Source organism: Peromyscus leucopus, chromosome 15 (genome assembly GCF_004664715.2).
Source record: "Peromyscus leucopus breed LL Stock chromosome 15, UCI_PerLeu_2.1, whole genome shotgun sequence".
Classification (NCBI taxonomy): domain Eukaryota; kingdom Metazoa; phylum Chordata; class Mammalia; order Rodentia; family Cricetidae; genus Peromyscus; species Peromyscus leucopus.
The window spans coordinates 8643583-8658697 of record NC_051076.1 but is presented as its reverse complement, the minus strand read 5'-3'; the positions used below and the strand labels follow the sequence as shown (position 1 = coordinate 8658697).

At 48.4% G+C, this 15115-nt stretch overlaps 1 protein-coding gene across 1 annotated transcript in view; it reads left to right on the top strand.

Moving 5' to 3' along the window:
- The window catches only part of Ptpn14 (protein tyrosine phosphatase non-receptor type 14), a 90102-nt gene that overhangs the window by 47310 nt on the left and 27677 nt on the right, over window positions 1-15115 (top strand). The window contains 6 exon segments of the mRNA XM_037211149.1: window positions 328-415; window positions 4932-5020; window positions 7914-8001; window positions 8913-8995; window positions 11764-11821; window positions 14425-14503. Of these exon segments, the coding sequence (XP_037067044.1) occupies window positions 328-415; window positions 4932-5020; window positions 7914-8001; window positions 8913-8995; window positions 11764-11821; window positions 14425-14503 (485 nt within the window).

The window sequence follows — 15115 nt, the reverse complement described above, 5'->3', positions numbered from 1 at the left end:
GGTTTCTCGAGACAGAGTTTCTCTTTGTAGTTTTGGTGCCTGTCCTGATCTCACTCTGTAGCCCAGGCTGTCCTTGAACTCACAGAGATCCGCCTGGCTCTGCCTCCCGAGTGCTGGGATTAAAGGCGTGCGCCACCACTGCCTGACTACCTTCCCTTTCTTATTCAGTTTTGAGTAAAAGGCTGTTGAACGTTAGTTAATGCCACCTTAACAAGGCACCACCCTCCCAGGTGGAAAGAAATGATTGTCATCCCTGTCAGGATAGGGACGTTTCCGCTGACTTTGTACTGCTGCCCATTTCCTCCTCCGGTGCTGTTTTGCTTGTAGTGGGATCCTGCCTGCAGAAGCGGAGCTGATGTACATCAATGAAGTAGAGCATTTGGATGGATTTGGACAGGAGACCTTCCCGGTGAAGGTAATGCGCCTTTCCTGCCCCTGCACGTTTTAAAGTTAACATGGATTGCCGTGGGCCAGAGTGGCGTCCCCTTCTCAGTGCCATGTGACATTCCCTGTCTGCCCTGTGACACAGAAAGACCTGACAAGAGACAGCTTATAGGGCAAGGTTTGCTTTAGCTCACCGTTCAGGGGGTGCAGCCCTGGTGTTGGAGAAGCCCTTCAGGCGGCTGGTCACATTGCATAAGCAACCGGGAAGCAGAGTGAACAGGAAGTAGAATTGGGCGGCAAAGCCTCAAGACTCATTCCCAGTGACCCACTTCCTCCAGCAAGGTTCCATAACCCTTCCCAACAGTATTACCAGCTGGGATGAAGTTTTCAAACACACGAGCTTATCAGGGACATTTCTCATTCCAACTGCAGCAGTTAAGAACTCACTTTAGGTAAAGTGAATGCTTTTTCTGAGCTCAGAGATTTTGGGGATTGATCATCAGCAGATTATACTCTCTGCTTGGACGGTCTTCTGAGTGAGTCCTTGCACCAGCGTATCCCACACCTTCAAGTATCAAGGTGAGACCCGTCTTTTGGGTACCAGGGCAAGAAGCTGACGTCCTGTGGGCGTGAACAGCGAGGCTGGCTAGCAGTTTTCTTCTCATGCGTCTTCTTTGGATGTGGGGACGATCATTGGAGAGACAGACTGAAGCATCTCCAATGTGCAATCATTTTTTTTTTTTTTATTTCTCCAGCTCTGCAGAGCTGTGTGTGGTGGGTGTTTTGTGGAAGCCGTGTCTAGGAAATCATTAAAGCACACTGCATCCTTTGTAACAGCCCCACCTACTGGAGTGGGTGTGGCTGGGAGCATCATGGAGGCCGTCATCCAAGCTCATTTTCTCCTCTCTGCTGACCAGCTCTTCAAAAGATGGAGTTCCATCAGAAGCCTAATGCGGCTGGCACACCCCGGCGATCTGGGAGATCCCCATCATTTCAGCACACACACACTTCCCTCCATGTTGGCGCCGCGGGCTGCTTTATACGCACTCTGTTCCCGCTCTGTTGCTTGCTTGCAATTTGCCTTAATGAGAACGGCCTGTGAGCATCGAACAGACTCGAGCGAGGTGGCCGCGTCTCGTGAAAGGGGCTAAATGGCTCTCTTTTAGATTTGTTTAATTTTCTTTTGCTTCTCTAATGGCCGCCCTTGGTAGGGCTGTAATCCATTTTCCTCGTAGTAATGCCTGGCGAGGCCATCTGCAGCCCACTTACAGCAGCCCATATATAGCCACAATATTTCGGATCACTGAAAAAAATCAGTAAACTTTTCTCTATTTCTACCAAACCTTCTTCTCTGCCTGGAAGTTGGGGGTTTCATTGTTGCTGTCATTTGCTTATTTTTAGTGTCCGAACTTTAGGATTGGAGGACACTCAAGCTAGTGCTGACATCTACCTTGCCGAGTTTCGATGTGTTTCTAGCAGGTTCTTCAGTGGGTTCTTCAAGGAGTTACTTGCCTACCTTGGAGTGGGTGGTGGTGGTGGTGAGCAGTGCCGATCTTTTGGGAGAACTTTGCTGAGCTGCCAGATTCCCCCAATATATCTGTCCCTGATGGAGGTGACTGTTCACAGACCCCATGATTCTGGGTGACCCGGATGGTAGGTAGGAGCAAAAGACGGTAGGGGTGGAGAGTGGCCTGCCTTGAAGAAGTTTGCCTAAGCAGACAGCAGAGTGTGCAGGGATAGAAAGTGAGACGGGCAGTGTGGCCCCTGTGTGCACTTCCAGTTAGAGCCAGGTTTCCCATAAGGGGTTCCCCAAATGTCCCCAGCCCTCCTTGGCACCGTCTCCCTTCCTAACCCGCCACATACACCCACGTGGCTGCTGGCTGAGGTGTTCCCATATCCGTGGGCTCCTCGGTCGCTCAGACGTGGCTCCACCCAGGACTGCGGCTCCACCCAGGACTGCGGCTCCAGCACTCTCCTCAGCGGCGTGCCCAGCGTTAAGTTGGGTCTAGTGTGACGCCTGCCGCATCCAGTATGGCTCGGCTGCCTGGGGCATCCCTTCTGTGTGTCCCTCCATTGTCCTGCTCCAGGAATGGCTCTTCCCGAGTCACTCTTACACCCGGCTCTGGTGTGGACCTGCAGGCAGAGCAGCCAGGGTTTTCCTGGAGGGTCCCCTTTCCCTCCCTTCTCAGGTCCCCACCTCACTTCACGCGGATCTCTCTGTGGTGTGACTTACCTTTCAGCTTCTCTTCAGCATAGAAGCCATGTTGTTTCATCCTCCCCAGTTCCTGCCTCGCCCCTCAGCTCATGGCGTAGCTCACACTGACATCCGGGGCAAAACTTTCTTTCCACCGCTGTCTGCGGGCTGGGGTTCCTGGGGTGCACCACCGTGCCTGACCTCTTCTCTCTTCACACCTTTTCAGGGTTGATCACCAGTGGCTGTCTTACCTTAACCCAAACCCCTTAGAGGCCTTGTAATGTCAGCTTTGAAGGAGGGTCCCTGTCTCTTGCTGTCGTGGCCACCACCTTGCTCTAGTGAAAGCAGGGGACCTCGTGATAACTTCTCCAAAGTTCAGTCTTTGCCCACTGTGTTCTGATAACCCTGGTGGCCAGGTATCCTAGGCAACGGGACACCTCTGACTTGCCCCAGAGCCCAGGCTGAAGACGAGGAGTCCAGGGTCCTTAGCAGAGGGCCCCATGAGTGGCTAGCTAGTGAAGTCCACAAGGCCTGCCTGTGTCACAAGGCTCCCAGTCACCAGTGAGCATCCACAGTCAGTGTGCACAGCCAAGCATCGCCCTGCAGAATGCCCCAGTGTTTACAACTGGGGCTGACGGGATAAGAATACAGCAGCCTGGGAGAGGCAGACGCTGCAGGAAGAACCATTTGGTGTAGTGCTTTCCCAGCATGCTCAAAGCTCTGGGTTCATTTCCCCACAGTGTCAGCTAGACAGAGTGGCGTCTATCTGTAATCCCAGCACTTGGGAAGTGGAAAGGAAGCCCAGACGTTCAGTGTCGTCCTCACAAACTCCCTAGTGAGTTCATAACAGTTTGGGATATAATAAGACCCTATTTAAAAATGTATAAAAATAATCATTGAGACAGTTTAAAAATTTCAGAAATTAAAAATATATCAGAAACTGGATGGAGAGATGGGTTGGTGGTTAAGAGCACTTGTTGCTCTTGCAGAGGACTCAGGTTTGGTTCCCAGCACCTGCAAGGCTGCTTACAGTTGTCCTTAGCTATAGCCCTAGGCAATCTGCCATCTTCTTTGTCTTATATGGGCACCAGACATGCATACAGAGCATAGACATGCATGCAAGCAAAAGACCCATAAAATAAAAATAAGTATTTTAAAAATTCCTATTAGAAATGGAAGACAATAGAGAGATTCAGGGAGGAAATTGAGGCAAGCTCATCAAACCCTAGTCATGAAAAGTGGGAGATGGGAGGAAAAAATTAGCAGACCACCTGGAGTGTTGACTGTCAGAGTAATTCAGGAAAACAGGAGGCAGTGCTTTGGAAGTGGGGCTGCCTGAGGGCCTGAGGGCCAGGATTGAAGGTCTGGAAGAGATAGCAGCCCTTGGACAGGGGGAGGGTGGGTGAAATTTGTCACAAACCCAAGTGATAGCCAGCTCTTCAAAGTATGGAGATGGATGGCTTTTTCTTTAAAATAATAATAATAATAAATGAAAGAAAAAATGGAAACTAACTAAAACTTTAGTAGAAGTTCCTGAAGGAGAAATGGTCTATAAATTTGAGAAGAATCATAAAATTGCCTCTCAGTAGAATGTGGGAAAGTAGAATGTGGGGTCCCAGCTCCATCGCCCCGTAGCTAGGACGGCAAGCAGCTCTGTGGCTTCCTTCCTCCTAGAGGTTTGGACTGGGAGGGCGGGTGCCTGTGGGCAGACTGCAGGCAACCGCTGAAGATGAGTGCTGTCTCTTGCCTTGTAAGTGTCTGTATCTTTCAAATGACAAGTTAAACGGTATGCATTTGTTACGTACCGGTCTTCTGAAACCTGGATGTATGTAGGATGGGGAAATCAAGCTAACTCACCGGTGTGTTATCTCGCAGTCTTAGCATTTTTTTGTGGGGTGAACACGAAATCTGTTCTCAGTGAATTTTTGAGAATACGGCGTGTTGCTGCTAAGTACCGTCACCATGATGCACAGTAGATCCCCGAATTTGTCCCTCTAATTTAGTTAGGGCTTTTGTCTTGGCTCGCATCTCCTCACCCCTGCAGCCTCTGTTTTGCTCCTCGCTACCCCGTTCTCTGCTCTGATGAGCTCCACTCCATCTAAGCGAACACAGTGTTTGTCTCCCTGTGCCTTTCTTATTTCACTTAGAATAACGGTCTCCAGTTTCAAAAGCCAGAGGGTCCTCTTTGAAGCCCACTCTGTATTCCACTGTGTGGCATACAGGCACACCATACCACGCCCCATATCTTTCTCCATTGGTCTTTTGGCAGACACTTGGGCTGTTTGACCTTGGCTGTTGCGATGGCTCAGCAAGGTCATGGTGGTAACAAATGCCTTCTGTTGATCTTCTGCAGGACAACCATGGCAACAGCATGCACCTTGGCATTTTCTTTATGGGGATTTTTGTGAGGAACAGAATTGGAAGACAGGCAGTCATATACAGGTAACGTGTCCTCCGTTCTTTCCCTTCAGAGACTGCAGGCCATGCCGTAGACAGTTGTTATGCAATGAGTTAAGAGCCACACTGGACCTGAGTGGATTTCATTTCCTCAGTTCAGATGAAAGTAGCCATCTTCAGGATTGATGGGGCCAGGGGAAAAATGATACTGCTTTTCCTAAAGGTTCTGTTCTTTCCTCTCTGGCCACAGGAAACATGAATTTCAAGTCTCCAGAGCCACTGGGGCAGACCTGGAGAGTGGGAAGGGCGGGTTCTGTAGTCAGTCCTGCTGATTGCCTTTGTTGAGACTGTCCCTGGCCATTTAGATTCAAGCCAATTCTACCCTCAGCCCTATGCCCTCTGCCTGACCACATGGACTGGACCAGGGCAAAGTGATCTTTATATTAACAAAGGGATTGATTGCCTGTAAAAGTGTGTTTTGGAGGCAATTAATCTGTGATAACAAATGAAATTACCTGAGTGCTTTGTTTTTGTTGTTGTTGAGTTGCTTGGACCCTTTAACCTTCTTTTCCATTTAGTACAAGCAGATGCTGTCCAGGGATGTGGGGAATGTCCACTAGCTGGCTCTTTGCATGGTTGCCTATAGGTTCCGTGACGACAGCATGCTCACCTTTGTGTACCTGGATAGTCTAGCCCTGTGTTGATTGACAGGATACCATTCTTGTGTGTGCATCTGATGAATGTAGCTGTGTAGCTAAGGCCGGTGATAAATGACAGCTCTAACAGGCAAAGCTGGAGTTCTCAGGATCAGTTAGGGCTGACTTTTTAGACAGTTTCCAACCCAAACCATCCTGGTAAGTGTTACTGGTCTTAGATCACCACTCTGCCATTACTCTTATGATTTTTCCCACTTGATTTTTGAGGCTACAATGAGTACAGAGACCTTTAGACTTAAACAAACCTTTAAGGGCTTAGGGAACTGTACCTTAGTTGGCAAAGTCTTGCAAGGACCCGACTTCTGTCCTCAGGACTCACATAAAAAATGCTAGGTATGGTGGCACAGGTTTGTGATCCCAGAGCTGGGAGGTGGACACAGGTGGATCCTTGGGATTCACTGGCTAGCCAGACTGACTTGCTTGGCAAGTTCCAGATCAGAAAGAGACTGTCTCAGAAACCAAGGTGGATGGTGACTGAGGAATGACGAACTCAAAGCTGTCCCCTGGAGATCCCACATACACACGCATGTGAACCCACAGCAACATGAGCACCCCTATACACGTGCTGCTGGACTGGAAACAGCCATGTGCAGATGTCAGGACCAGAAGCCTCTGCAGGGTTTGTTCCGTTCCCCCAGGAGCTGTTCCCAGGTGGGCACAGGGGGAGGAGGGTCTGTAGAGCTTTGGCAGACGCTTTGAAGGAATTCACCTGGAAGAAAGCAGTCTCCTGTCTGGAGATCCTAGCAGCAGCAGGTGGCCACTCGGCCAGGTGTCTCTGTCAGGGAGCATTTGGAGAGGGGAGAGGAGTCCTGGGCATGTGTGGGGAGCATGGCTGTTCTGCAATGGGCAGGTGACTGGGGGTAACTTTGAAAACCCCAGGTAAGAACTCAGACTCGGGAGTAGACTCGGGTTCCACCAGTGTCTACATCAAATCTACTCTAAAAAGGGGCAAATCAGCCGCTTTTTCTACTTTAGATAGGACGGGAAACTTGAACTCTGTACAAGAGGCTGGCTCAGTGCACTGATTACAGATGTGGAGACATGGAGTCTCTACCAGATGAGGAACCTGTGGTCTTCTGGGGTCTCTTGAGATATCTAAGCCCAGAATTAAAAGCTTGCACCACAGTGTGGCGGGGAGTGAACATTTCAGCAGGCTCTTCTTCTCTGGGTGAGTGGTAGGAGTGAGGAAGGGCTTGTAGGGCATGAGACTCCAGAGGTGAGCCCTTTAAGAAGAGCTGGAGATAGGGCCCAGATTGTGCACTATCTGCCTAGCACGCAAGAAGCCTTGCACTCAGTCCCCAGCACCATATAAACATTGTGTATAGTGGTGGAAACAGGAGAATCAGAAGTTCAAGGTCACCCTCAGCTACATGGCATGTTTGTAATCAGCCTGGAATATTTGAAACCTTGTCTTAACAAAAAGAAAAGAAAGAGAAAAGAAAAAAACAAACTCAACAGAGGTGGGGGGAACTTCAGTGAGCACAACAGAATGCAAAATAGACAGATGGAGAGCTGTCTGTTGCTGGGGCATCTGCTGAAGCCTGAGCATTGAAAAGATGTCTAGGAACTGGCTCCAGGGAGAATGGGAGGCAACCAGTGATTATTTCCTGGTGTCTGGCACACGCTTCTGGGATTAGAGTCCCCACAAGACCCTGGCAGACCACAGGCCCCACACTCGGGTGGATTCCCTGTGTCTTCCTGCCTGTATCCATGTACTGAGTCAGTCCCTTGCACATCCATTAGAGACAGGTCTCTGGGGACAGGCTAAGAAAGCTCGCATGTGTATGTTTACGTGAATGATGCACAGATACAGAAAGAGCCATTGGGCAGCTTTTCCAAGATGGCACAGTGGCTCTGAAGTGCACACTGCAATAGAGTTCCAGCTGTGCATTGAAAACATTCAGGGGGCATGGGAAGTGCCTCATCTGTGGACACCCGGGAGAACCGTAACGAGACCTTTGCAGATTTTTCTCCGCTATCCACAAAGAAAACTGCATCTCACAAACGAGTGTCACGACGTAGATTTATTTGAAATTGAACTGTTAACTGTGTGAGTTAGTGCATATTGCATTTCTCTCCGTCTTCTCCTTTGAGAGGTGGAATATTTAAGCTTTTGCTAAAAAGAAAAAAAATAGTTAAATCATAATTGTAAGATGAGACCTTTCTCGTGGTGGATACAGGGACCATCTTTGAGTAAACCTAGACACATTTCTTTGGCCCAGGTGGAATGACATCGGTAGTGTCACCCACAGCAAATCAGCCATCCTGCTGGAGCTGATTGACAAGGAGGAGACAGCACTCTTCCACACAGTGAGTCCAGGGGTCTGCACAGCTCGAGGAGGGATTTTTTTTTTTTAAGCTAACAATGCCCTGGCCTCATTCTCCATGTCCTAATACTCGCATGTCCAAGCCTTTTAATGTTGGGACACACTGTTGTTATCTACAAAGTCTACACTCAAGGACTTCACAATCAAGTCACACACACACACACCTCCTCATAATATTTTAAATATGTTTTCAGTGTTGGGTTGCCTTCCCTATGGCTGCATGTTGGACACAACTGTCCTCCCTAAGGGACTCTGTGCTCTTGAAGGGTTTCTTTCTAATACCTGCCTGGTCCTGCATGACTTCTTGCAAGTGATGAATGTTCCCACTGGCTTTGGCACTAAGATTCAAGTTTGTCCAGCATGCTACGGCACTCTGGTCACAGTCTTCCTTAGGTGACTCCTAATTGTGTCAGACTGCATTTTCTGTTGCTGGATTTTTCAGTCCCCTCATAGGCCACACTGTCTGGAGTCAGTTGGCTCTCTACTGAGGTCACTTCCCAGGAGCCAAGACAGTTCACCTCATCATCCTGCCTCCGGTTGAACGACATTGGTGTTAATTGTATTAATTGTTGGCCCTGCCTTGATTCAGTTATTTGGTTTGAAAGTTCTGGTTTAGAATTGGTATAAGCATGCCAGTTCATCCTTGCAGACCCAGCACCTTTGATGTGAAGAATTCATTAACAGGTGGTTGGTCATCTCTGCCATCTTCACTGGGCCATTGTAACTCGGACTCCATTGACACCACCAAGATTGATTTGCTTCCTTGGCCCCACGTGTTACTTTGTCCTTCAGATGAAAGGGGAGGGCATGGGTGTCTACACAGAGCAATCTCTGTGAAGCACATCTCTAACCAAACAAATGCTTATTTTTTTTCCCCATCTCTTCTTTTCCAAGGATGATATTGAAAATGCCAAGTATATTTCTCGGTTATTTACAACACGGCACAAATTTTACAAACAGAACAAGATCTGCACTGAGTAAGTAAATGTGTGGTCGCCCTCCCTCTGGATGGCTTGGTCCTGTTAAATTAAGTGCTTCTGAGAAGTTGTGGTCCTCTGTTTCCAGTCGTCCTTTTCCCTTGATCTCTGTAGACTCCATCGGGGGAGTCCAGAGCCAGTCAGGAGTGAGAGAAGTTTAAGTGCGGTCTACTGCAGTGCGTGTGCCTAGAGAGACGATCATTCCCAAATTGACTGTAAATGCCTAACTTCCTGGATGGGTGGGCCACATCAGTGCCTTTCCGGCACTCGGCTCTGAGTTCGGAAGAGCCCAGCTGTTCCCAATTTGCCCAGGTGCCCCTCCGTGTTAGATGTGGAGTATATTCAGAAGTGGGGAGCGGAGTGATGAGCCAACTTAAAAGAGAGGACGCCGCCGCTGGAGCGGCCTGCTTCCACTCACAGTTGGCCAGCCCTGCGTGCGCTCCTGGGTCATGCCATCTGACTGCAAATGAGAGGCCAGGGTAATTAGAGGGGGATTTGGAAGGCACTCCGAGATGGCACGCATCTGTGTGTCTTTTTAATTTAGTTCGGAAATAAAGATGATACATCTGAGTCTGATTGGGGGCGCTTCCTCGTGGCCTGACCTCGGAGACGGCGTGCCGGGGGCCCCCTCTGTCGTCGTCGTCTTTGCTTCCGTTGATTTCAAAAGGCGTTCCTCCGCAGAGCGCATTTGCCGCTTGGGCCCCCGAGGTGTTTAATTTTGGTTCAAAGAGCATCAGGGATGTAAATGCAAGAGAGGAGCTGCCTTTCCGTGCCCACAGTGGGCACATCCAAGCAGGGTGGGATATTGCTGGACGGCAGGTGTCGCTGGCGAAGGCAGCTGCTCAGAACTGGAGCCCCAGGGCAAGGCAGACTTTCCCCTCCATGTTACACAGGCTCTTTCTAACCAGGCTCCGCAATTACTCGCTGCTAGGGTCTAAAAGCACATTTGATAGTCTAGGCCTACCAGCAGAGTTAGCAGAGATGGGTTAGGAGGGCCACGCGAGGCCGTAGCCATGGCTTCTGCAGACACTCATCATATGCTTATGGTTCTCTTCTGCTCTTGCCTTTGAATCGGGATGGTGGCCTTGACCCCATCAAGCATTCTATAGCTGACTTCTGAGTGGGTGTGAACCCTTTTAAGAGTTGCTGTCTTCTTTAACCATGTCTCAGTCAATGGCTTCGTTGCTGTGTTCAACTTTTATGCTTCTCCTGGGGTCTTTTCTAATATCCGTGAACACCACATGAAACACTGAAAATCAGGAATTCTGTTTTGGGGTAACCCTGCCGTTCCTCTTCCTCCCATGGCATGGGGAGCACTTACCCTCATCCTTCCCACATACATGTTGAGCTCTATAATCTCAAGTCAAGGGCATTCCTCTAGAGTTTTCTAGCACTTGAATCATCTCAGTAGGCTCCTTCTCCATCCAGGACTGTCCACTCATCAGCCACTCAGGCTTGTCACCCAGGATCTGCCCCTGCCGAACTGGTCCTTGCCATCTGGATACCTCACTCCAGGGCATGGTTGTTGCTCCTCCGACCTGGGCAGGAAGAGTTGGAGGACCATGCTTAACTTGGAAGTGATAACACTGAATTTGACCAGCTGCTAAAAAACCTTCCTCATTATTGCATTGTCTCCATGGTTTCACCAGAGTAAAGATATTTATCAGCAAGCAGGTAGAAGGGCAAAATCTCCAAATCTGGAAAGTCGTTATTTGAAGAATTTTGGCCCAATGAGAAGTCTGTATCTTATCTTTCATTTTGTTTTTTAAACCCTGTGTGTATTGGGATGTCCTGATCGCCACTCTCAAGAATGGGCGTGCTCCGGCTCGTCACACCTCTCTGTTGTTGTTTAATCAGTGCTAAAGTACTGTCTCTTTAAAGATTTGCTGGGTTGGGCACACATCTCAGCTCTGGAATATTTGCCTGCTGTTTGCTGGATTTGACCCCCAGCATCAGAACAGAGTCAAAACCAACAGAAAAGGCATCTGGCTTGATAAACATTGCAGTATGTATTATCTTTATGGGCTCAAACTGAAAAATATTGTCTCTATTTTGGAGTTTTATTTAAACTGGAAGCATGTTCAAAATATTTTCATTATGCACATACACACGGAGGTTCACAGAGGGCACTGTTTTAAAAGTCCATGTCATGTGAGGTTTTCCAGTCTTTATTTCCTCTCATAATATTTCTTTAGAAGTAAGCCTCGTTCTTCTAGTAATAGTGAGCAAAGCATCACAAAAAAATGTGTTCCCAGCATTTTGAGGATGAAAGAGAACAGTGACAGGGTTGAGTTCTTAGTGTTGGTGTGCGGTCGTGAACCGTGTGTGCTGCGTGTGCTGTGTGTATGTGTGTGCAATCATGACCGTGTGTGCTGCGTGTGCTGTGTGTATGTGTGTGCAATCATGACTGTGTGTGCTGTGTGTGCAGTGTGTGCTGTGTGTGCTGTGTGTGCAATCATGACCGTGTGTGCTGTGTGTGTATGTGTGGGCAATCATGACCGTGTGTGCTGTGTGTATGTGTGTGCAATCATGACCGTGTGTGCTGTGTGTATGTGTGTGCAATCATGACCGTGTGTGCTGTGTGTGTGTGCAATCATGACTGTGTGTGCTGTGTGTATGTGTGTGCAATCATGACCGTGTGTGCTGCATGTGCTGTGTGTGCTGTGTACTTTGCTGGGCTGGCCCCCTTCTCAGCTTCCCTTGTGTGTCTGACTCTCTGACCTTTGGTCAGCAATAATGATGGTTCACATTTTAAATGTTTCATACAGACAGTCAAATTCTCCACCCCCAATCAGACGCCAGCCCACCTGGAGCCGGTCCTCACTGGTATGTACATGTCCTCGGTCGGTTGGGATTTAAGGGGAGGTGAGTCAGGGTGCCATGGCTGGGGAAGAATTGCTGGAAATATAGAAGGCCATAATCCACTTGCAGGAGATGTGGTAAGTATCCACTATGTCCAGCTGAACTCATGGGCACCTCCCTCTTCTCTACATGTGGTTTGAGGCACTCCCCAGCCTTATTCCAGGCCAGAATGATCATCTACCTTCAGACCATTTGCTCATCTGTCCTGGTAACATGTCCCAGTTTTAAGTGCCCCAGATTCCAAGGAATTCACTGCCATAGATAGAGCCAGGCAAACAAGCCAGAAAAATGCTTCTGAAATGAACCGAAACCAAATGAGTCTGGTTAATGGTCTCAGTATATTGAACGGATGGGACGTTTTCTAATTTCCAGACTTTAGTCAATAAAGCCCCTAGCCTTTGGCTGATTTTTACTTTTTAAAAGCTGTTATTTTTCCTGGTGATGTGAGCAGGAAGCACAGCTGTAGTTCCTGTACATGAGTCCTGCTGCAGGCTCTTGGTGTTTCTCAAGGGCGCTAGGGCAGAGCTGCCGTGTTTTTTTTCTGTTTGTCTTGTGGTAGCTCTCCAAGGTGTGTGGCCTTCCTACTCGGCTACTTGTACAGTTCCCTGGAGTCGATAGACGTGAGCACCAAAGAATTTCTCCATATCCAGTGTGTGCCTACCCTGTCTTCAACTTCTCTCTTCGAAGGCTTAGGGGACATCATCCTTCCTTCCTTCCTTCCTTCCTTCCTTCCTTCCTTCCTTCCTTCCTTCCTTCCTTCCTTCCTTCCTTCCTTCCTTCCTCCCTCCCTCCCTCCCTCCCTCCCTCCCTCCCTCTTTCTCTCTCCCTTTCTTTCTTTCTTTCTTTCTTTCTTTCTTTCTTTCTTTCTTTCTTTCTGTCTGTCTGTCTGTCTGTCTGTCTGTCTTTCAAGATCATGGCCTAGCCTCTCAGAATTCTAGACTTGGGCCACATGGGAAATCCTAAGCCCATGGGTGTTGCTGATGTTCATGGTCATGGCGTTTTTATCACAGCAACAGATACCAAACTAGAACACCTGTCTTGTGGCATTTATTTCTGTATTAGCAGATCTGAGGGAAATGTTTCATATTAGAATGAATACATAAGGATTGGACATTGATGTAGCTCAGTCCTTGAGCATTTGTCCGGCATGTGAAGGGTGAGAGGCCTTAGGTGGGTCCATCCTAACACGCCCCCTTGTCAAAAAAAGAAGAAATTAAATAATATAATCTAGAAACAGCATTTGAAAAATTAGCTATTATTGGTTTTTCACTGTACACTTAGCCCAGTTCATAAAGTCACTTAATGATTTAAAAACAACAAACCCGAGCAGAAGGCGGCTGTAAACCAACCTTCTCTGTGTTTCTGTTCCTCATGTCATTGTGTCCTGTCCTCACTTTAAGTTCATAAAGCTGACAGTCCTTCCTTCCCCACCATAGGAAATTTTAGTTGAATTATGTGTTGTCAGCAAAAGGAAGACTACTTTGAAATTGCAACTCTAAAATCATCCACCAGGACTTCTGGATTATTTAGAAGTGTGAGCAGCGCCTTTTCCTTGGCACCTGAATTCTCTCAGTTCATTTCAATGCTTTTCTTCTCTGATTCCTATTGAGGTTTTTTGTTGTTGTTATTGTTGTTTGCTTGTTTGTTTGTTTTTGGTTTTTTGAGACAGGGTTTCTCTGTGTAGCTTTGGAGCCTTTCATGGAACTCACTCTGTAGACCAGGCTGGCCTCAAACTCACAGAGATCCGCCTGCCTCTGCCCCCCAAGTGCTGGGATTAAAGGTGTGTAGCCCACTTCTGAGTCAGTTATCTTGAGATAATAACTATAAGGGTAGAGGAGAGAGGAGACAGACCATTCCCCCAACATCAAGTACGCCCTCTTCTGCAGCGGGAAGTGGTTCAGAGTGGTCTAAATGCCACATTCAAGAGTTGGTGGGAACAATTCTGCATTGGCCAGGAGGGTGTCCTTTCTAGACTTAAGTGCCTGTCTGGCCCATGCCACATGTGATTTTGCAGGGGCCTTGAGATTATGTGCGTCATGTTTTTCCTTTGTTTCTTCCTCCCTCCTTCCTCCTCCCTCCCTCCCTCCCTCCCTCCCTCCCTCCCTTCCTTCCTTCCTTCCTTCCTTTCTTTTTTGGACTCTATGTAAATTCACCACTGGGCCCAGCCTAACTTAGCCCTGACCCTACACAAGCCTCCCATGGTTCTGTGAACTGGAAACCATGGGCTCTGCTGCTCTGTAGGGAGCCAGTTTTGGACACAGCAAAGCAATCTTGACTACATCTGTTACAAAGGCCCAGAGAACATGGCCAGTGTCCGACACCCTAATGAATGGCTGCATCCAAACTCTGGATGCTGGCGTTTTTTCTCTCTCTGACCTTGAACCAATTTCTGCTGTTCCCAGCATCACTATGAGATGGGAGCTTAGGTCTGTAGAAGAGGGAGGGTTCAGAGGGGTGGCCTACAGAGCAGCTGTGGTATGCTTCCCTGGGTGGGGGCGGGGGGGGCTGGTTTTCTGTTATCTTTCTAGTGTCTTTGTGTCTCAGCATCCCCCTTTTCTCTGTTTCAGCCAAGGCAGCAGCCGTACATCCTGCCTCCCATGCATGTGCAATGCAGTGAGCACTACTCGGAGACCCACACTTCCCAAGGTAACTGCAGCTCGTCCTTCTTTCTCTGTAAGACAGAAGGCAGGGTCCCAGGGCACAGCAAAGAAGCTTGCTAGAAAATGTCCATGATGGTTTGACTTTAACTTTGTTATTTTCTAATCACAGTGGCCAGCAGATTCCATTTGGGAAATTAAGCATATCAGCTCCCTGGAAAGAAAAATCTCCCAGATTTGGGTACCTAGGAAGAAGTGTATCTAGGCAGAGCTGGAGCATGCGTTCTTGTCTTCCTTCCATTATTAGTGGGCCAAGGGTGGAGACTGATGGTCCAGCCTTCCCAAGTGCACTTACTTCACCCCTGTTGCCAATGCCGGGAGCTTGGAGCAGCCACATGATGGTGGGATGACTGAGAGAAACTCTCACCCTCATCATTCAGCGTTTCTTCTTATCCTTCCTTCAGGCCCTTTCTCTGTGTACAGGGACAAGAATGAACATGGATCCTGTGGCCATGAGGCGTCGGGAGCTAGGCGGGGACTTGTTCTGTATTGTCTCATTTAATCCCACAGTAAGCCTGTGGTACTATTGTTTCTATACAGAAACAGGGAGACAGATTAGTGCTAGAATTTGGATATGAGAACTCTGTGTGTGTGTGTGTGT